Here is a 21,221-nt window from a genome sequence, read left to right on the forward strand (position 1 = left end):
GCCCCGCCTCCGCCTAACCCGGATACAGACGGGCCGCTGCCTTTCACCCCGGCTCGCAGGGGAGCGTGGAGCCGGGGCTGGCCCGGCGGCAGGAGACGCTGCTGCCGTGGCTGCCGCGCCGCGGGGGAAGGAGGGGAGCCGCCGCCGCGGCCTCGCGTGCCGGCGGTGCCATGGGGCCGTGGTGAGCGCCCGCCGCCGGAGCCCGCCCGCCGCCCGCCTCGCTGCGCCCCCGTGGCGGCCATGGCCCCCATGGGGATCCGCCTCTCCCCCCTCGGCATGGCCGTGTTCTGCCTCCTGGGGCTGGGCGTCCTTTACCACCTCTACTCCGGCTTCCTGGCCGGCCGCTTCGCCTTCTTCATGCTGAGCGAGCCGGCGGCGGGCGGGCCCGAGGCCCCGCGCGGCTCCGCGCCCGCGGGCGCCGTGGACCTGCGGGACCTGCTGGCCGTGTCCGTGCTGGCCGCCGTCAGGGGCGGCGAGGAGGTGAAGCGGGTCCGCGAGGGCAACGTGCTCAACGAGAAGGCCAAGGGGAAGACGCGGGAGGGGGCCGAGGAGAAGCTGACGAGCGGCGACCTGCTCTCCAACCGCAAGATGTTCTACCTGCTGAAGGGCGCCTTCCCCGGCGTGCAGGTGGGTGCCTGCCCCGCCGCCCCTGCCCTCCGCGGCTGAGGGGCGAGGGCGGCGGCGCTGCCCCCGCGGCCGCTTTCTCCTCCGCCCTGCGCCCGGCCCGGGCGCTGGGAGACGCGGGCAGCTGCCGCTCCTTCTGCGCCGTCGGGAGTGCGGCAGTAACGCGGCTGCGAGAGAGGGATGCAGAGGGGCTGTTGGTGAGGCTTTTGAAACCTTAGCATCGCCTCCCCCCGCCCGCTGGCTTACCACTCCCGGGCTATATTGCTAATTTGAATTGTTACAAGTTCGTAAGCGTCGACACCGTGAAACAAATCATCAGGCTCTGTTGCTGGCTCTCAAGCGCCATAAGGGCTTAAGATTCCTACTGAGCTAGTTGTAGAGACACGTGTCATATTTGAGTAATTGGGGACAGGAAATATTCCCCCCTCCACCACCGGTTGGTGACTTTGTGCCGGTGCTATTGTGCTAAATGCAACTTCTTATGTGTTGCCATGGGTTTTAGGTGATGAAATAATTGCAAGGAAAGAAGAAGCGGGATTGTGTATAAGCTAAGCCATGCAAAGTGTTTGACATGGGTATGAGGGGAAAAAAAAAAAACCCAAGAACTGAAACTTTGTGAAATATGATTTCTCTGGCTAAAGCTAAACGTAGTTTGATAGTACCAATTCTGTGTATGTTTAAGATGCTAAGATTAGCATATGCTATTAACTTATTTTCTTTGCTTATCTTTTTTGCTGTGTATTACTGAGAGAGCCAGAAGTGGGGAGAGCTGGTTGAGAGTTTGAGGTTGGGGAAGATGGCGTTAGGGTACCAGAGCTCTTTCCTAGCTCTTGCTGGCTAATCTGCTTACCCAAAGTTACAGCTGTCTCACTCTGTGGATCACTGTTTACATGGGGCAAAATGAATTTAAGTTTCTTTTAGAGATGTAGGGCACGCCAAGCTCACATTCACTTCCAAAAACTGTGTCTAATGTTTAAAGTTGCACCCAAACCAGGACCATACCAAGGCTTTGTCTTGGCTTTCGTCTGCTTTACTTATGCTTTCTCTGTAGTAAATGAGAACTTCTCTTCAGTATCTTGATGTTCATTTCCTTAGCTTACTCTGAAGTTATTTGAGACTGGTGGGGGGAGGGTTATTGTTTTTTTCAGTAAAGTTTAGTTACAACTCTAATCAGCACACTAGTCCAGTTAGTTTCCAGTGGCTATTTTGGATGTTCTTCAGGCCTTTTTTTTTCTTAAGTGTTGTATAAAGCATATTGAATAGGAAATCTAAGGGAAAAAACAAATTGTTCAACATTTGAAATAAACCTGAAATGTCTAACATTCCTCTATAGAAAAATTATGAAGGCTGTGTTTTTAAAATTGTTTCTGTCAAGGGCAAGCCACCTTCACAAGTCATACACTGTGAGAAGAAATTTATTGTCCTCTGTTGGCTTTTGCTATTCAGTGTCCTCATGGAGCTTGGCATTAGGACATGCCTCTGTCATTGCTTGAACCTCTCACACTTTCATCCATGAGCTCACTGAACAATATTGCCTGTTCTGTGTTTCTGGTTACGTGTGAACTCTGGTCAGGTGCCTAAGATGCACAGCGATGAGAATCTGATTGCATGTCTTTCTCTCAGAACTTGGAACGTCTTTTCAGAAACTTTGGTATTCATTTTTTATTTTCCGAATAGTTGACTTGTGCCTCTGTTCTTAAAAAATAAAAAAGACAGTATTTCCAAAAGCACAGCTATGTTCTAAAACACAGTATGAACTTTTGAGAAAATCCAGATATGTCTCCCCTCTCCCTCCACCTTCATTCAGATCAACTGAGCTTGAGCATCGAGGATAAACAGGAGGTTTCTGGCTAACAAGTCTTTCGGCTAATCTAGAGTTATTGATATTTGACAGGTCAGCTCTGGTATATTTAGTGTTCTGAGTACATGATATGGATTAAAAACTTGTTACTTAATGAGTAATTTTAAAAATACCCAGCAAATTGTATATGCTAATAAGGTATGCTGTTTCTTAAAAATCTATACTATGATGAAAATGTATTCATAAACATTTGTCAAATCAAAATAACAAGATGCATTTTATGCTTTTACTGCATACATGTACAATTCTCAGGTCTGGAGACAAGAGCATCTCAACCTGTAAATCCTTCCTGTGTGCCTTCAGCACTATACACCTAAAACTGCTACTACGTCATAGAATTGACCTGCAGGTTTCAGTTGGTATGAATCTGAGGATTGAAGTGGATTTCCTGAGACACCTTTCATGTGAAGCCATATAGGACTGCATCTTATGTTGTAAGAGGCATCATGCTTTCCACCCACAGCATTATCTCTAAGTACAGAGGGACATTTCAGAATAAAAACCATTGCTGAAGTCAAATAAAAATCCTCTTCTCTTCTAGCTGGAGATGACGCTACTAACCAAAGGATTGTTAAATAAAAATTCAAACAAAGCATGCAAAGAATTTCAAGAGCAAACTCATGCCAAATGCTCATTTATTCACATCATGGCAGTCATGGGCATAACAGGGGTATCTCAATGTTCAAGCTGGTGCCAAATGCACTAGCCAGCAATGACCGCTCCCCTCCCCCAAAAAGTAATAAAATCTGTCTTTAATGCAGAGAAAATAATCCATTGATTATTCTGTAAGGATAGTTATAGTTTTCCAGTATTTAAAAGTAACTGGAAGGAGAAGTTATTTGACCAAAATAAGCTTAAGTCAGTGAGCAGTCTTGGATTTACTGTCTTTCCTGTGTTGTGCTGCTTGACACGGTAAAAGAAAGCGCAAAAATGGTCTGTCTGAAGCCGATCTTCTGTTAAGATCTTTATTAACAAAAGATTATTGTTATTTTGTTATTAACAAAAGATGGAAGAGTTAGACTTCCCACTTACGGAAGTTGAAATAAATCCGGAAAGATTCCTGACAGTTCCAATTTATAAAATAATAGCATTCAAAATCTGAGAGTGAGAAGAGGAAAGTCATAGAAAATGTTTTGCCTTTCTTTTAAGAAAAAGTATAACCTCTTTGAGGGAGGAGGGAAACTCCGCTGCTTACACAAGCTGCTCTATTTAATATAAATGAGTGTATTTTCATAAACTAATAACAAGACCTGTAAGAGCAAGGTTAGATAAGAACAAAGAATAGTGATTCCCTTCTGTTTTATCAAGGGAAGAAGGGGCAAGTAAGTCATCTCTGTCTCAAGTCTTACCCAGTGTTGTCTGATCACAGTCAAAATGCAGCAATAAATATTTGTATATATTTTCTATAAAATAGGTTTGTGCAGCTGATTTTAAAATACATTTCATGAAATGGTTTTGCTTGATAAAGTCCCCAGCTGCATGTAATGGCTTGAGGTGTTTCCTGCTCCTATGCTACAGAGCATTGCCCTCTGTGTGGCATGCTGCAAACCAGCTAACATCCGATCCAGCTAAAATCTTCCCCTTTGCTATCTTTCCTCTTTTTTTTTTTTTTTAATCTTTTTTGGGTTACTTTGCTGCTTTTCTGTTTGAATCTCAACATAGCCCTGCTTAGTGCCCTTGCTAGCACAGTGGTGGTGAGATAGGATGGGTTGGGCTGGGAATAAGGTGAGGCTCAAGCCAGCCCTGCTGCTAGGAAGGGCGGTGAATGGAGTTGGGGCTGGGGAAGCTGTCTTTGAATCCAAAATTAGAGATTGCTCAGAAGAGCTGATGCACTTTGCCCAGAAGAACTTCCCTCTTTGAAGAGATGATCTGATAATATAATGAGTTCAGTGGCATTATCTGGTGAAAGAGCTTCTGTCCCAGTGCCACAACTCAGGGTCTTCCGTTCTGCTAATACCACTTGTCCAGGAGTCAGTGTTGTGAACCTGATGTCTGAATGCCTCCAAGGTTTTAAAAAAAAAAAAATACACATATATATATATATACACACACACACACACGTATAGAAGAGTAATCCTTATTCAGTTCACAGTGTGGCATTACAAACAAGCTGTATCAGTTCATCTGAAGGAACAGAGTACTTAAACCAAGGTTGGAGTGTTTGACAGAGCTGGGGTGTACTCCTTAAACCAATACGTTCACCAAAGCCCCTGTGTCTTCAGACTATGAAAATGACAGCTTTACAATGGCCTGCACAATTCTAATTCGACTATTTTGCTTCTGCAATATAGTGTGGCTTGTTTTCACAAGATGCAGACTTAATCTTACTCGCTTGAATGAATTCTGCACTGTACTTCCACTGTCATGCTCTGTTTTGCAGTTTTAGCTAATTTTTGACCAGAACAGTGATGTCTGTGCTATAGTTGCGCTAGCTATTTGTCTTTTTTTCTAGCATAAATATAGAACAGAGAAATATCTTTTGTTCCTTCCTGTTTTATTGTGACTGTAATAGAGCATGAGTCTTCCTCTGCCCCAATCTTTCTCTTCAGACATCATCTTTATTCCTCTTGCCACTGACCTGAAGGTTCTTGTATCTCTTTCCTGGTTAAGGCAGACTATATAAATACCTCATTTCAAGTTTGTGCATAGTAGTGTTGAAATCTGTCATTAATGTTTGAAATGAAAATTTAAGAACTTGTCAGTTGTAGTTTTAACAAGATTTTCTTTTAAATTAATTCCACTTTTTGAGTATTAGTGTCTAGAAGCACTCCTTTTTCAAGCTACCTGAAGTATTTTCTAGGTTTAAATCTGATGTTTGCAGACTTCTGACCACAGTGCTGCTTATTATGCTTAAAAAAAAGAAAAAAAATGGAATTTAATCTGAAATGACAAGTTCTGCATCTGATAATGATTCTTTTGGGAGGACAGATATGTTAAAGAGTAGGTTTAAAAATCAAAATGCTACTTAAAAACTTCACAAGAGTTTCACAGTGCTCTGCAGAATAAATTCCATAATTTGTATTTGTGCAAAAAATGGCATCCTCAATTCTTAAGGTTTTTAACAAAATTAACATCTATTTGACCCTTATAATTTTTAGCAGCTGCCAACAGGTTTCTAAGTAAAACAAGAAGTGTGTATGTTAATCTGAAATCTCATTAATAGGTGTTGTCCTTAGATACAGCTTTTAATGTGGGTTTTGATTGCTGATAGATGATTTATGCTGGCCTTCTGTACCTAAAATGAAATTAAAGCTCTTAACTTTATGGTAATGAATTCTGTAATTATCTTTTTAGATGTAATTACAGGTAGTTCAGTTGGCTTGTGTGTGTACTGGGCCTGTTTAATCTGCCAGCTCAGCATCTGGAGATTTAAGTTTCTTATTAACGTAGTGAAGCACAAACAGTGTGAAAGTTTTTGTTTTATTATATTCATATACATCTAATCTGGTCTGATTTAGCTGTTTTCATAAAATGAAAAATAGTGTTGAGAACCCCTTGTGATGTGCCAGTCATCCTTTTCTTTTTGCTAAATTTTCATGGTTACATTTGTACAGAACTGTAATTGAGAATTTTGCCATCTATCGAAATAACTAGTGAACTAACCAGTGAGTGGCTTTCTTAATGTTTTTAAATTTTAGTTCTTTTAACAGATTACTATTGAAAGTTGTATGAATTCTATGATTCATACAGTTCCCTTTGTTGGATTTTTGTTGTTTTTATCGGTTTTACCAACTTGTATTCATCATAAGTCAATAGAAGCAGATTAGTCATCTGATAGGTCTTTACTATATGTGGAAACCTGTTAGTTTCACTCTACTTCCAGCTGGCTTAATGACCAAACCCATGTAATGAAATTTTGATAAGCACTGATTGAGCTTTTTGACACTTAGTTTAGCCCATGTTCCTGCTTGCCCCCACTGTCATCTTACTCATGCATGAAGTCACTTCCTGCTGTAATTCAAATAAATAAAGATGGAGTTGAGAGTAGAAGAAACTATAGAACTTCTAACCAGCTGGACATCTGTCCCCTTAAAAATGTGTGCCTATGTGTTATCTATGGTGAGGCATTATTAGAGAGGTTTGTGATATTTTAATTTCAAATGAATGCCAAAATGATACAAGCATTTTTTTTAATATATATTTGGAATCTCTCCTTTCATAACAAAATCTGCCGTACTTAAACTCTCTGTAAACTGGACTCTAACAAGTTAAGAGTTTTTCAAAAGCATGAAGAAGATCACCTATAAAAGCTATCTTTTCTTTGTAGTATTTAGTGGTAAACTAAGAAGGAAAAGCTTGCTATAGAGCCCTTTCAAAAGAAAGCAGCTGGCTTTAAAGATGTCTGCCTATTCAACAAACCTAAGTTTTGACTGAGCTAGATTAGAGTAAGATTACTATACTAAATGTTAAACACTTCTCTCAAGTATTTGAACAGAAAACTCTAATTTCTTTAGCTTATAGTTTCAGTTTAATTTCTCTTTAATGGGTGGATTCAAAGAGAAAACTATAGCTGTGCTGTACTCTTTCAAACCAGGAAAAAAAAATTGTTCACTGCCACAGACAGCTAGTTGGTGTTTAAGTAGGTTTGTGGGGTGGTATGTTGCCACAAAGATTTTGTAAAGTGCTGGTAGGGAATGAGCCCCACGCAGGCAATGAGCCAGTGTGAGGTTGCCTTAATTCTGTCAACCAGACTGTTGCTTGTTTGTTCAGATCACTAAATTTGTCCACACAGATTTTTAGTACACTTCTGAGTTGTCTCCCTTGTTCTCGAGCAGTCCCAGATTCCTCTCGCCAACATGCAGAAAGAGAATGTTTTCTGTATAAAGACTTAGCTTTCCGAGGCCTGGGCGTGCATCTGGGCTGTAGAATGCACAGCTTGTTCTGGCTCAGGTGTTTCCATTGAACCTCTGCTCCTGCCTCTCAGGAACAATTTCCCTCATTCATTGTGAGATTCCTCCATGTTATTTTAGAGAAGTTCTAAACTGGAAAAATGCAGATTGCCTCACTTATAAAAATGAATTTTTTGTTGACCTTTCAATGCTAGTCTTTTCACCATTTTACATAGTTTTAAATAAATCTCTACATTCGATGCAGTTCTTTTTTGTGAGGAGGGCTTTTCCTCCAAATATATATATATTATATATATTTATAATATATATAATTGGGGAAGATTGCTGAAAGGTAGTTAAACTCAGTATGGGTGGGCAGTATACGGTAAGTTTATGACACTGGCTTTTGTAACATACAGCTGTTAAGGGGCTAACTCTAAATAGTTATTTATTTCTGTCCTGCTTGTTGTCTCAAATTCTTGCACAATGGGTTGCTGTCTATATCTGACTTACACTAAAAGCTGTAGGAGGAGGCAATGTTACCTATGTGGTAGCAAGTATGCAAATTTGCAACTTTGTAATTACTTACACTGAAGCAGCAGTTTAGTTGACTGAGTGTGTCTTGCTGGAACAAGCTTTGTTGACTGAAACATTTGATATTGTGGTTCTTTAGTTACCATAACTACTCCTAATTTCTGAGTGAAGACCTGGGGATACAGTCAGCTACATACCACATCACTTCAGAAAAGACTGAAATTTAAGATCACGGCTTGTAGAGACTTCCAGCAAATAAGCAGGAGCTGAACATTAAGCAGTAAAATATGCCACCATATTAACACACAGGCACGCCTTCCTACGTGGTTCTCTTGCTTAAAAAAGGGAAGTTTCCAGTGTTAAGGACTGCTGATACTCTTCTCAGGCTACCATGTCTTGCAGAACCCATAATATAGGTTCCTATCCATAAATAAAAGAAACATGGTCACTGCAGATATTGAAATGGCTATGAATTTCTACTTGGCCTATAATTTTTAGGATATGCAGCCAAGGCTATGGAGTAAATGGTAATATGAATGAAAGAGCTAGTGATCCGGTTGATTTTTCAGATGACCCTCAAAGGAAGAAGTGAATGGAATCAATGTTATGGGATCTCTGCAACTATATTACTATTGTCTGTAATACTGCAGATAGTAATACTGATAGTACAGATAGTAATACAATTACTGCTATTATTAAGCTGTAGCTTTGTGTCTGAAATTACACAATTTGAACTGGTAGATGTTTCTCTGAAAACAGTACCTTTCAGACTGTGTAATGTAACGATAGGTTTAATAGGAGATTTTTCCATTTGAGGGTTGGTTCCAACCTTGTAATGTTTTGGAAGCAGGCTTTATTCTGTTGAGGAAAAAGATTACTTATGCTGGCGTGTTATGTGCTGTACTGGAACTTAAAAATGCCTGGAGGTTGTGTCGAGACTGCCAAGTCTGTGGAACTCGTCTTGTTCACTTTGCAGGACTGTTTTCCCTAGGGGAAAACACAATCAGCAGGTTTATTGTACAGTGACAGATGTTTAATTTGTAAATGTCAAAGCAACTTCAAGGACTCTGTGGTTGGCATGCAACACTTCAAATATTGGTTTTATATCAAACGACAGCCAGGATGTGTGGCTGGAATTGCTGTGGTTCTGCTTGTTTTTTTCTGAATTCTCTTGGAGCAGATGACCCTTAACCCTTTGCTAACTATGTGTTACAGTTGAAGTGTGTTATTTCTCTTCTTGTCAGGGTGTGAAGTATCTAAATACCTTGCTGAATCAAAGTGTGATACATTCAAACACAGTCTGATGGTTTCAGTGTCTCTTGCCTACAACATCTATAGTAACAACAAAAGTTATTTTAGTCAGATGGGATTTGTCTGCTCTGATAGTCAGATATCTGGGTCTGAGCTAATAGTCCAGACTCCATCTGCAGTGGGTGGAGGGAAATAGGTGCTTCTAGGCTGTAGACATGCTGCATCCCACACATGCCTGCTACTTTCCCCGGACTGTAGCTGAATAATTGGTGGAGTGAGGCATTTCTGAAGGGTTCACTCAGGCTAAAGCTTGAAAGGTGCGGTAGCAATACCTTCCTTTTCTTGGCAGTAGGAGGAGTGTAGAAATGCTGGTCTCCTAATATAACCGACGTGCTAAAAATAAATGGGATGGTTCTATCTAAACTCTTGTTGGTGTTACTTACGTCTGATTGCATTACAGCTCTCCCATAAGCCACTTGGTGGTGAGCTGGGGTTCTAGTATGTTTTCAGGATGTTGACCCTTATTACCCAGTAGTTCTTCCTGTGAGGTTATATGATGTTTTGTGACATGAGAGATCTTTATGTACAATATTCTGTGATAACTGCATCTCTCGTGGTCTAAAAATAACTTTCCACTTCAGCCAAAATTAAATTGTATTGGGTTTTGCAGAATGTTTCTCATATCAGTAGAATGGGACCATGTATTCCACTGATCTACCAAACTCTGTTCTACAGACTGAAATGCTCTCTAGTCCAGAATAAAATTCATCAAGATAGGCAACAAGTGACAATAAGCTTAAATATGACCTTTGACTGCTGTTTATAAATGTTCCTTACAGGTCGTCTTAGGTTCTCAGCCTAATCTCCCCTAAAGGTAGGTATGGAATACTATTAACTTGTTTATAAAATAAAAAATATTCAACATTTGTATAAAGGTAACATCCAGTTGAGCTGCTTGAATCACAGGTCATAAATCAATTCCAGAAGCAGGAATGGTATCTAGGATTCCTACTCCTGTATGTTATTCCACAGTTTGCAAACTGTTTATTGGTAAAGTATCTGTAGATTTGAATCTGCATCTAGTGATCTATATAGAGGATTCTACATTGGTTGGAATATTAGACCACTACTATATCTATATACCTTATGATTATCCAGGATAAAATGTTCTACTTGTGATCCTTGAAGTAACTGCTTTTAACATTTGATTTAAAAATGCAGTTCATTCTGTGAGAACATTCAGTAAGAAGAACTGTAGCCAAACAAATGATGTCCAACTGTGGTGTGGTTCACAGCAAAATTTAGAATTCTGGTTTTTTATTGCTTGCCATGTGATAGCTTATCAATTGCTGAAAATGACCAGTCCATACTGTTTTAGCTTGAGGTGAAGGGAGAAGAAAAAGATAGGAACAAACCTTTAATTTTCCCAGTACCACAGTTATTGCATTTGATGAGTTAATGCATCTACTTTTGTGGTCTTATCATAGATAAATTCTGAAGAACATGTTGATGCAGCTGATCAGGAGACAGTCTCTTGGGATCGTAGTATTCCTGAAGATATAAAGAAAAAAATACAACCTACAGAGGTTCCAGCAGAAAGCGTTACTGTCTGGATTGATCCGTTAGATGCTACACAAGAATACACAGGTAGCTGATTCTAGCTGACAAATTATGTGTGTAATTCTGATGTCTGTCTTTTGTGCTGGAGACAAAATAGTAAGTATTTAGAATGACAACTCTTGTTAAAGTATGCTATATCAAAGCTGGTGTGATTTATCTGAACAAATTGTAAAATGAAACCTCTATAGTTGTCAGACCCTAGCATTTACTTTTGTATGTGCCAACTCTGAAATTACTCTGATATTCCTTGTAACTAAGTAATTGCTAAAATAAATGGTAACTGTCATTTATGGATTTAGCTGGGGATTGCACATTTCATTGTATTTCGGTTGTTATTGTGGCAACACTAAATATCTCAGAATATTCTTTGTTCCTCTAAAGGAAAGGATAAATGAATATCATACTTGAGATACAAAGGTTTTTTTGTTTTTTTTTTTAATACATAATTCAGTCTTCTTTTACAAAAATCTAAGATGTCACATAAGCAGCTTAAGACAATACAAATAAAATTCTAACTCGTAAGTACTTTAAAACAAACACCACCTAATATTTTTTTTTCTAGTATTTTATTAATTCAGTCACCTTTTCATGTGAATATTCTTTAACGTCTGAATTTTCAGCTTTGAGCCAATAGAGGACAGGACAAGGGACATAGAATGGAGAATTTGGGTGCACATATCTGTTTATGAAAGTACATACTGCATAAGATATGACTATTAGCATTCGATCTGGTAAGAGTATAGGGTATATCCACGGAACAGGAAGAATTACTGGAAAAGTAGAAAGTTTTAAGTCTTTTGATAACTGTAGGGTGACTTGAAGATACAACACAGTTATATAATTGTAAAAGGTGGAATTTGGAATGTCAGCTAATTTCCAAAGAACAACAGGTCTCTCTCAGGTCTGTTTCCTTTTTGTTGTTCACATCTGATTGTGAACGTCTTTATTTTCTCATTTTGCCCACAGACGATCTTCGACAGTATGTCACAACAATGGTTTGTGTGGCCGTAAATGGTAAACCCGTAATAGGAGTGATACACAAGCCTTTCTCGGCATATACAGGTACTTTTATAACTTTACTTATTTCTGATATCTTCAATGATAGTGCTAATTAAAATCTGATGTTTGACGGAACACCTGTAGGTATAAATGAAAAAATAAACCTAGTGCAAACTAGCACTGTTGTAGAGCTCAGAATTAGAGCTGCAAATGTGTTCTGTGCTATAAAACCACAAAGGAAAATGTTGTCTGTCCATGTTTAACATAAAAATGATGCATAAAAAAAAAACAACCCTGACAACACATTTGGCAATTAAGATCTCTTCAATAGGGGTGCTTATAACAAACCAAAGAAAATGAGACTCCCACATACAGGTCTTTTGTGTGTTGTTACTCTTGAACAGAATAGTACTTTGCTCATTCAGCAGAAATACTTGGGTCTGTGAAATTGCGCCCAGGAGCTGGTGTTTATTCAGTGTGAATAACAGAGATAAAGATACTAATGACAATTGTGTATATGTTTCTGGCAAGACTGTTCCTTGCAGCCTTGTTGATTGTCTGATGTACTTTAAAGTGCATGAGCCTGACCCAATTAATTCTTTGATACTAACCATGTGCCTGTGAGGATGGCTGCAAGTTTGGCAGTGTGTATATACAACCACTTCTGAATGATTCAAAGTGCTTTAGTATTCACATCTTATATATGATATAGTTGAAACAAGACTTGCTGTTCTCATTTTTCCCCTTAGGCAATACTGACCTCTAGAGTTGTGAAATTATGCAGTAGCTCTGATACAGGAACTAAGAACGTTTAAATTAATGTATTTTTTTGTTTGTTCGCTGTAAGTTTTTCTTTTTCCCTACTGAACGCTCAATATTTTGTGCTAAATACTTTGTTTTCTTTAAATGATGGCTTAAATTCCAGTCATTTTAGTATATGCTGTATTTTGATATTCTTTAAGTATCTTGACCTTTTTGAAACATACATTCTAAGTATCATCTTATATCTGAAGAACTTTTTTTCAAGACTGTAATTACAAGAGTTTATCTCCTTTAATAATAATGAAGTCTGACATCTTTAGACATGGTATCAGATGCGATGCAATGAATCTGTCATTCCATGTGAAGAATACTCATTTCCCAAGCTGGAAATACCAATATGTTGTCAGTAGGATTGTTCCTAGTAGTACCTCACAAATACAAAGCAATAGGGGCAGTCAGTATTGTTATTACACATAGCTTAGTCTGTTGCTATACAATCTGGCCCTCTAGTGAGATGAAATTGCTGGTTAGTCTGCTAAGTAACTGTCAAATTAGTGGTTAGGGGATGCCACCTACCAAGTTTGGCTTTGAACCTCATAATAAAACAAGAGGGAGGTTGTGCATTCTAAATCCAGTCCTCCAAAACACACTCTGTAAAATGTTTTCATATCCTTCCTTGGTATTACTGTCCTTCTGAACAAAATGACTTAAGATAACATTTTTGCTACCTGCTTTGAGGAGTAGTGGGGTTATTTTGTTTTTAAAACAAAGTTGTTTGAGGAAATACTGGATATGTTTCTGACTCAAAGCCACCCTCTTAACTTTGGTGGCTTTGCAACTGTATGTTCTAAATACCGCTTCTTGGTTTTTTTCCTCTCACTGTGTTTTTTTTAAAGTCTTACACAGGAATAGCCAGGCATGGAATAATGCCATATGCACAAAAGTGTGTGTTTGTGTGGGCAACCGTTTATTCTTCTCTTCCACCCATGTGCATCCATGGGCATGCAACTCTTTCTTCTCTGTCAGCCCCAGCTTTCACTATTATATCTAACAGCAGGAAGAGAAATTAATTCAAAGGCATCACTCATTTTCTTGGATAAGTACCTTTTTAGCTTTACACTTAACAACAGAGATTGCCCTTTATAAAGCTTACCAGAACTTGTGTTTCTTTTGTAGCCTGGGCGATGGTGGATGGCGGGTCAAATGTAAAAGCTCGTTCGTCCTACAATGAGAAAACCCCAAGGATTATTGTATCCCGCTCTCATGCAGGAAAAGTAGAGCAGGTTGCACGGCAGACATTTGGAAATAAAACTGTGATAATCCCCGCTGGTGGAGCAGGTTTGGTTCCTTAAGCATCCTATCCCTCTTATTGCTTCCAAATGATTTAACTGGGTAACAGATACTAGACAAAAGGATGCAACTGTGGCGTGCCCCTTTCTTTTCTTACCTTTTGTTGTTCACACCCCCAAAAGCAAGCACTTGGCAGTAGGAACACTGTTTTCCCTTTACATAAAACCCTAAATGGAAACCTAGTTCAGACTTCAGGCTGTTTACACAGGTATGTGAATCTAATCTTGGACCAGCAATGTTATTTTGGTCCTTTCACTGAATGCACTAATGTGCATTCACATTAGTGTTTGCAGAGGGAAAAGGAATATGTGGCCGAATATTGAATCACATAAGGAATCTGTTGGCTGTTAGTTAACTAGTAGTATGTTTTTTTGTTTGGTTGTTTTTTTACGTTTTTTAACCTTACATAGTATCCTTGCATGTATTATTGCCAGAGTGCAAATATGCGAGGCACCACTGTGAAGCAGTAACTATTTTAAAGCCTTGTAAAATCCATGCAAACTCTGAATTTTATGGAAGTATATCTTTCCATGTCTTTAATATGAAAAAACAGAGAATTTCCTTTTAGAAAGTTTAGTCAGTAAGATCATGTATCGGTGAGCAGCTCTGGCTGTGACAATGAGTCTAAACAAATTTTGTTATGATAGCAGAGGAGATGAAAGTATAACTGATTATAGTAGTTATTCTCCTAGGTTTGACTTTGTGTAAGAAGAAAAAGAAAGGCAGGAAAATTTTAATAAAACAAAGATGCTGGTTGAACAATTGAAAAATTTCTATAAAATAAGGAATGTTGACTATGAACAGTGACTTGTGAACTGCATAATGGATGACAGAGAGGAATGAGCCTAAGAGCAAAATAGTATTTCAGTTTATAGTCTTGTTCTTTTAAGGTGTCTCTAGATATATTTATGTAACACACTGGTAGAAGCTATCTAAAAACAATATGTCCAAAATACCCTAGGTTTCAGTAGCGGTTCGGGAGAAAAATTTTGATTTTTAAGCTTTCTCTGTAGGTCAGACAGCAGACAACAGAGGTTTTTGGTGCCTCCACTGTTGTACTGGAGTAGCATGATATAGTTGAGAACATAATTTTCCTAAATCTTCCGTGTGCATTCTGTTAACATTTATTAGACTTATCCTTTGTGATGAATTGGGAATCTTGATGTTTTCTTAATTTTTGTTACTTCTGCTCATTTTTTCTAGGTTATAAAGTGTTGGCCCTCCTTGATGTGGCTGAAGAGAATCAAGAAGAAGCTGATGTGTATATCCATGTCACATATATTAAGAAATGGGACATATGTGCTGGAAATGCTGTGTTGAGAGCATTGGGTGGCCATATGACTACCCTGGCTGGTGAAGAAATTAGTTACACTGGCTCAGATGGCAATGAGGGAGGACTTATAGCCAGTATCAACATGAACCATAAAGCACTGATTGAAAAACTTCCAAATCTGGAAAAAACATCACGCAAATAAACTTGGCTGGTGGAGAAGTACAAGTAATGCTTTTGTAGTCTCCAGATGCTCTGTCTGAAGAAGCAGGTGTGAAAACCTGCAGGGAAAGATGCACAGCAAAGCAAGCAATTTGGTGAGGGTTTGGGGACTATAGAGTACATTGGGTTGCTTGAGTGGTGGTATTAAAAAAAAAAAAATTTGGAAGTAGAAAGGTGACTGACTGCCTCACACCTCAGTTTCCATGTCTTATTTTTTAGACTGTTTTCATGCAGTTCTTATACTCAAGGTGCATATACAGTATGTATTTGGGAATATAGGTGAACTAAAAGGAAAACCCAAATTGGTTCATAAAATAACCAAAGTAGTTCTCACAGGAATTTCTTTGAACCTTTTACATCTTGTTACTGTAGTTTTAGCAGCTCCATAATGAATTAGGTAGAAAAAAAGATTGATTTATGTAACCATTTGATAACTGTAAACAATTTAGCAGGAAATATGACCTTGTGTTCTATATCCCCTGAACAGAAAGCACAAGAAGGCTGACACAAATCTGTATGCAGCAACAGTTTATCTTTGACAGAGTGGCACTCTTTCTGCTTTTTAAGAGAAAAAAGAAATGTTCTGTACTATTTTGACATTTTTCCTGAAGATGTAAACCAGTTTAGTTCAGACAAGTTGTGAATATTGGTGTTTTATTAATCAGTGTAATTATTTCCATATACCTTTTTAAAAGAAGGCAATGTTTCCTTGTATAGTTTTTAACAATTAATTCTTGTCTTTGATTTCTGTGTACAGTGTTGAAGGTGCATGCCAGATTTTTCTCTAACGTTGGACTTGTTCATCATTTGGTGTTTATACCTGTAGAAGCAGCCTCTTCCTTCCACATCTATTTTTTTCCTTGAGCAAAGTCATATGGAATGAGTTTGATGGGAATAGTGAGTTGGTTGTTTTCATTTACACCATGAGATAGAAACCAGCAGTTTTTCTAGAACCCCATAATAACCTTCGTCCCCTAGCTTAGGAGGTATTTGTTTCTGCAGAAAGTTCTTGAGTCATCCTGAACAGTCTGTGGTTACTTCATTTGTGGAAATTAGCACAATGCATAAGACCATTTTCCCATAACTCTAAATTTAGTTTAAGCGATTTTGAAGAGTATGTGGCATTTGAAGTACAGGAAGATGACAGCATTGTTCAATAAAGTTTTGTGGAACTGAGTCCAGTATACACAGGACAGAACCCCTTTGATATCAAAGAACAAATTGTTGCATCTGTAAAATATGTGAACTTTTATCTGCTGAAAATGTAACTGTCTCTAACATTGTCCTTTCAACCACTCTTAAAGGACTTCAGGAAGTTAAAAAGTACCTGTTCTGTGAATATCAATGGGTAAGCTTCCCATATATCTTCAAGAAAGCTAAAATTCTTATTTAATACAAACATTTTCTGTTTGAAGTTTATTCAGTATAAGCATAGGCTGTTTAAACCAAATTCATATTCCCCTGGTAAATATCTTAATTACTTGCATCTTAATTTTTTCCTCTATTGCTGTTCTGATTAAGAGTGTTTTTCTCCCTACATCAATAATGGTGCATGTAATACCACTTTTAATACTGTTAACTTCTAGCTAGTGTTCACATTTCTGAAGGACCTCCTCAGATGTTACATAACTACAGATATAAACTTTCAGTTACTTTTATTTTGTAAAGTTACAGGCAAAGTAGACTGAAACTTAGTCCTACTAGCCTTTTGGTACGGGTAGGTTTTTTTCCTGATACTTTTTTTCCCCAAAATTGTCACTATTGCTGCTGTTCGAGAATAGCTTTTACATGTGTGGATAATATACACACAAAGCAACTTAACTTCCAATTTTAAAATTTAATAAACTGCTGTATGCTACAACAAATAAGTGAATATGCCCTTCTTAATAAGGGGCTTATTTATTTCGAAAACTTGTTGAGCTTCCAAATCTCAATGAAGAACAAAAATCTAGATATTTATCAAGGCTTTAGTAATATTTTACAGGAAGACTGCAGCTTTTTTTCCTTCAGGCTGCTTTAAGTGACTTAAAGCCTAATAAAAAGGCAGCTCTTCTGTTTATTAGTTAAACAACATGGGTTTAAATTTAGATATGAGAAATAGCCATAGTAGCCTATTATAAAAACCTGAGTGTGTCACTAAGGGTGAATGCACAGTGTTCAGATAGACAATAAGACAAAGCTTGTGGGAGATGGTTGTTTTGCATTCAGGTTGAAAGTGTGTGTTAGTTTTCCTCATGGAAGTATGACTGCTTTTATTTTGGGTATGATTCCTTGCATAAGCTGTGGTCAGACTTAGTTTCCACATGAAAAATGGAGAATAGGTGAAGATTACATATCTTGGGCTTACTTGCATTTTAGTTGAAGGTACACAGCAGGTAAGAGCAGTATTTGCCTAATTAATTTCTCCCTGGGAGGATAAAGAAGGTACAAAGGTAAACTTCAGCCCTCCTTTCCTTCATCCCATTTGCTGACTAAAATATCTAGTCTTTCATCAGGAAGACTTAAGCTTGTTTAAACCTGATTATATACTGAAGTTCTTTATTGCACTGGATCATAGTGCTCAATACCTTTCAGTTTTGGACCCTTATTGGACCATGCTCACTTCTGCTACAAGAAAAGGAGGAGATGAAAGTGAGGTGCCCACATAACTGCTTCTGGCATAGTCTGAGCACATACAGCTTTCCCAAAGCTAAGATCTAAGGTGATGCTTGGAGTCCCCCAGTGAAGCCTGAAGAGCAGCTTCTTTCACATGAGTATTGTCAGGCTCCTGGTGAATATCAACTTCTGATATTGTCATTTTACAATAAATGCGACTTTTGCACAGGCCAGGGAGTATCAAAAAGTGCTTGCTTAGTGCATGTGTGTCCTCACTCTTGGATATTTGTATGTATAATATTAATACCCAGTATATGTTATTTCTTTGACCATGTTTGCACTGTTTTAAAACACTTTGCTGTCCTGGCTTGACTATATGTTTTGTTTCACCTGTGTGGATGTGACTTAAGTTTGTGCCCAGAGTGGCAGAAAATCGTACCACAACATGTCACTGCAGGGCTATAACATTGTTCTTTGCATTCTACCCTCTTCCACATAAAGCCATCAAATCATTTTTAGGGATGCTACTTAAAACAATAGCACAGTATAGGTGAGTCCTACAAAAGTACGTCTTTTCTAAAAAAAAAAAAAAAAATTAAAATCTTTCACTGTATCATTCTGGCTGCAAACAAGGAAAGTAAGAGAATGTATTGTTTTGGCATTGTTTTTTCATTGGCTGTTTTTTGTTTGAATGGATATTATGAACAAAATAATTGCAAGTGAAATTATTCTAAAGCTGTGTGTATTATTATTTTTTTTAATCATTCGGCTAAAAAGAGTGAATGGTAGCATAGATGATACCTAGGACTGTATCAAGAGTCCTAACTTGCATTCCTTAAATTAAGGTTTTTTAATTAAATTGACATGGAAATAAAAGGGTTGAAAATTGTACTTAACTGATTTCTAGTTCAACATATTTGCCAACCTTTTACAGAAGAATTAAATAAGCACAGTTTGTTTTGATCTATAGAGCACACAAAAATACTGAAAATAGTTAGCAGAGAGAGCTTGGTTGATGAATTTCACCATATAAGTGAAGCTGAGAAGTCATCCAGTGATGTTATTTCATATATTTGCTCTTCCTTTATTCATTTAGTCATTACGGTCATTAGAGTAGCTCTCTTGAGGACATATTTTTCTGATTTCCTTCTGATTTGAGAAGGCTTTTTTGGTTTGTTTGTTTTCCTTTTAATAGTCAGTGGCTGGAGATCAGAAATATGGAGGGGAGTCATTACTGGGGTTCATCTCTGCTTATTTATAGATTTTTCTCATTAATTGAGAACATCAGGTCTCCTAACATGTTTGGGATCCTGTTATATCTGTTGGAGTTATACAACAGCACTGTAATACTCCTGATTTAACAGTATAAAAAAGTCTGCATCCCCCAGAGTAATGCAACAAGAAGTCACTACGTATTGAGCTGGGCCTATTGTGTGTTATGCCAGACCAGGCTTGCTATTTCATTGTCATGTGCATGTGGTTCCAGTTGCAATTTTTCTGATGGCAAAACCTTTTATAGGATACCGTTCCCCCCCCCCCCCCCAATTATGCCCTACCTTTTCGTGGGTCTATTTTCTAAAGTAAACTAGAAAAGTGGAGAGGGAAGAAGCAGACGGCTGTGCTAGAAAAATTGTAACAGAGAACATTTCCATTTCTTGCTTTAAATTCTTTTGTTAGTTTCTTTTCTCTTTTCCTTAAAGGTTTAGATAACCATACAGTTAAAATTTAACGAACCATAGACGAATGCCTCTGTGATTTTAAGCTCTAGCAGGATGGGAGAGAAGAATTTCTCCAGCCAAGGAAAGCCTGAATGTTTTCCTTTCAGGTTGAGCCTTCCTCGGTGCTTTGTTATAGAGATTTAGGACCTTACATAATTATAAATTTGACATTGCCAAAGTCTCATTCATAATCTGTCTTCTGACCTACCATCCTGAATGATAAAACTGCTCTATATCCAGTTCATTTTGATTTAACTTGCTGAGACAAGATTGCACTAACTCTGAGGACTCATAAAGATTGCTTGACTTTTGAACTACATCTTCTGTATGGCAGCTGTTATAATGAAGTGCTAGCACCTGCTAAGAATGTGTTCCCATCACACAAGCAGCTAGTACCACTCACAGTTCATATTGAGAGACTGTTGAAGCCCTAAACTTCATGATTTTCAGTTGTCATACTAGCTTTTTCAGCTTTTCTGAGAGGTTCGGAAGTGTTTTCCTCTGGAGTGTCTTATCTCTGGAGCCAGCAATTGGCAGCCACTTTTCTCTTTACTGTTCCTCATTTTCCTACTGCTTTCTGATCCTTGCTCCTTTCTTATTCCATGTGAACAAGAGAAATGAGAGCTCGGAGGTGGAAACAATCCAAGAAAGAGAGGATGAAGGCAGCAAATTACCCAGTCCACTTCATCCTAAAAACTATTAATGTTTTAGACCAAGGTCTAAAGTGTTGATCCTACCAAAAATGTGATAGATTCCAACAAAATAAATGCAATTTAGAGTTTTATGTGATTGTTGGTGTAATAATGCTGAACATCCAGAAAAGATGCAGATGGACTAGGGAGTACAAGTTAAACGATCTTAAAAAGGAGAAGAGAACAGCCTTTCAATGTTCTGTTGCAAGCATTTCTCATTTCTGTCCTTCTGAGTACAGAGCTTTGCTTATGAAAGAGGCTCCGTTGGCTCAATGTAAAAGGCCTGATTTTATTGAAGTCAGTAGCAGAATTCCCACTGCTTTCAATGTGAGCAGAAGCAAGCACAGTAAAGAACAAACAATAAATTAAGTTCTAAAGAGCTCAACTTCTGCCAATAGTGCAAACAGTCTGTGTTATGTTACACTTAACTCTTATGGCTTATTTCAGTCTACGTTACTAGAGGACTTGGAAACATTTATCATCTGAGCATCTCAGCTTTCTAACCCCCCCCCCCCCCCAACTCTTGCAAATAAACTTGTTTTCAGCCCTGACTGTTCCTTATTTGTAATTCATGTTTCTTTTCCCCACAAAGGACCAGTAACACTCTGGCATTTTTCCTGTTATCCCAGCAAATTGTATTAGCATTTTCCAGTTGTGTGCCAAATTGAAATAATTCTATAAATAAACTCTCTGGAAAATGTTGGACTGTGAGGCTGTTTTTTTATATCTTATCTTTCAGTTAGGTATTTTTAGTTTTTTGTGCACCTTTTTGTTTTTGTTTCTTTTTCTGCTAATGCATGCCATACTGCTTCAGCTGTGCTGTCCCCATCCCGTGTGCATTGCTAAGCCTAAGGGTTTATCATTAGTGGCCCTTCCAGCCAAGTTCATGGTATG

The 21,221-nt window shown here is 38.4% G+C and overlaps 1 protein-coding gene across 1 annotated transcript; it reads left to right on the plus strand.

Annotated features, from left to right (window-relative positions):
• Nucleotides 1-8: 8 nt before the first annotated feature.
• BPNT2 (3'(2'), 5'-bisphosphate nucleotidase 2) lies at nucleotides 9-21,027 on the plus strand. The gene is made up of 5 exons (XM_026102373.2): nucleotides 9-627; nucleotides 10,587-10,746; nucleotides 11,686-11,781; nucleotides 13,657-13,818; nucleotides 15,034-21,027. The coding sequence occupies exons 1-5, from the start codon at nucleotides 241-243 to the stop codon at nucleotides 15,303-15,305; spliced, it is 1,077 nt and encodes a 358-aa protein (XP_025958158.1). The 5' UTR covers nucleotides 9-240; the 3' UTR covers nucleotides 15,306-21,027.
• The last annotated feature ends 194 nt before the right edge of the window (nucleotides 21,028-21,221 follow it).

This window comes from Dromaius novaehollandiae, chromosome 2 (genome assembly GCF_036370855.1).
Source record: "Dromaius novaehollandiae isolate bDroNov1 chromosome 2, bDroNov1.hap1, whole genome shotgun sequence".
NCBI lineage: Eukaryota > Metazoa > Chordata > Aves > Casuariiformes > Dromaiidae > Dromaius > Dromaius novaehollandiae.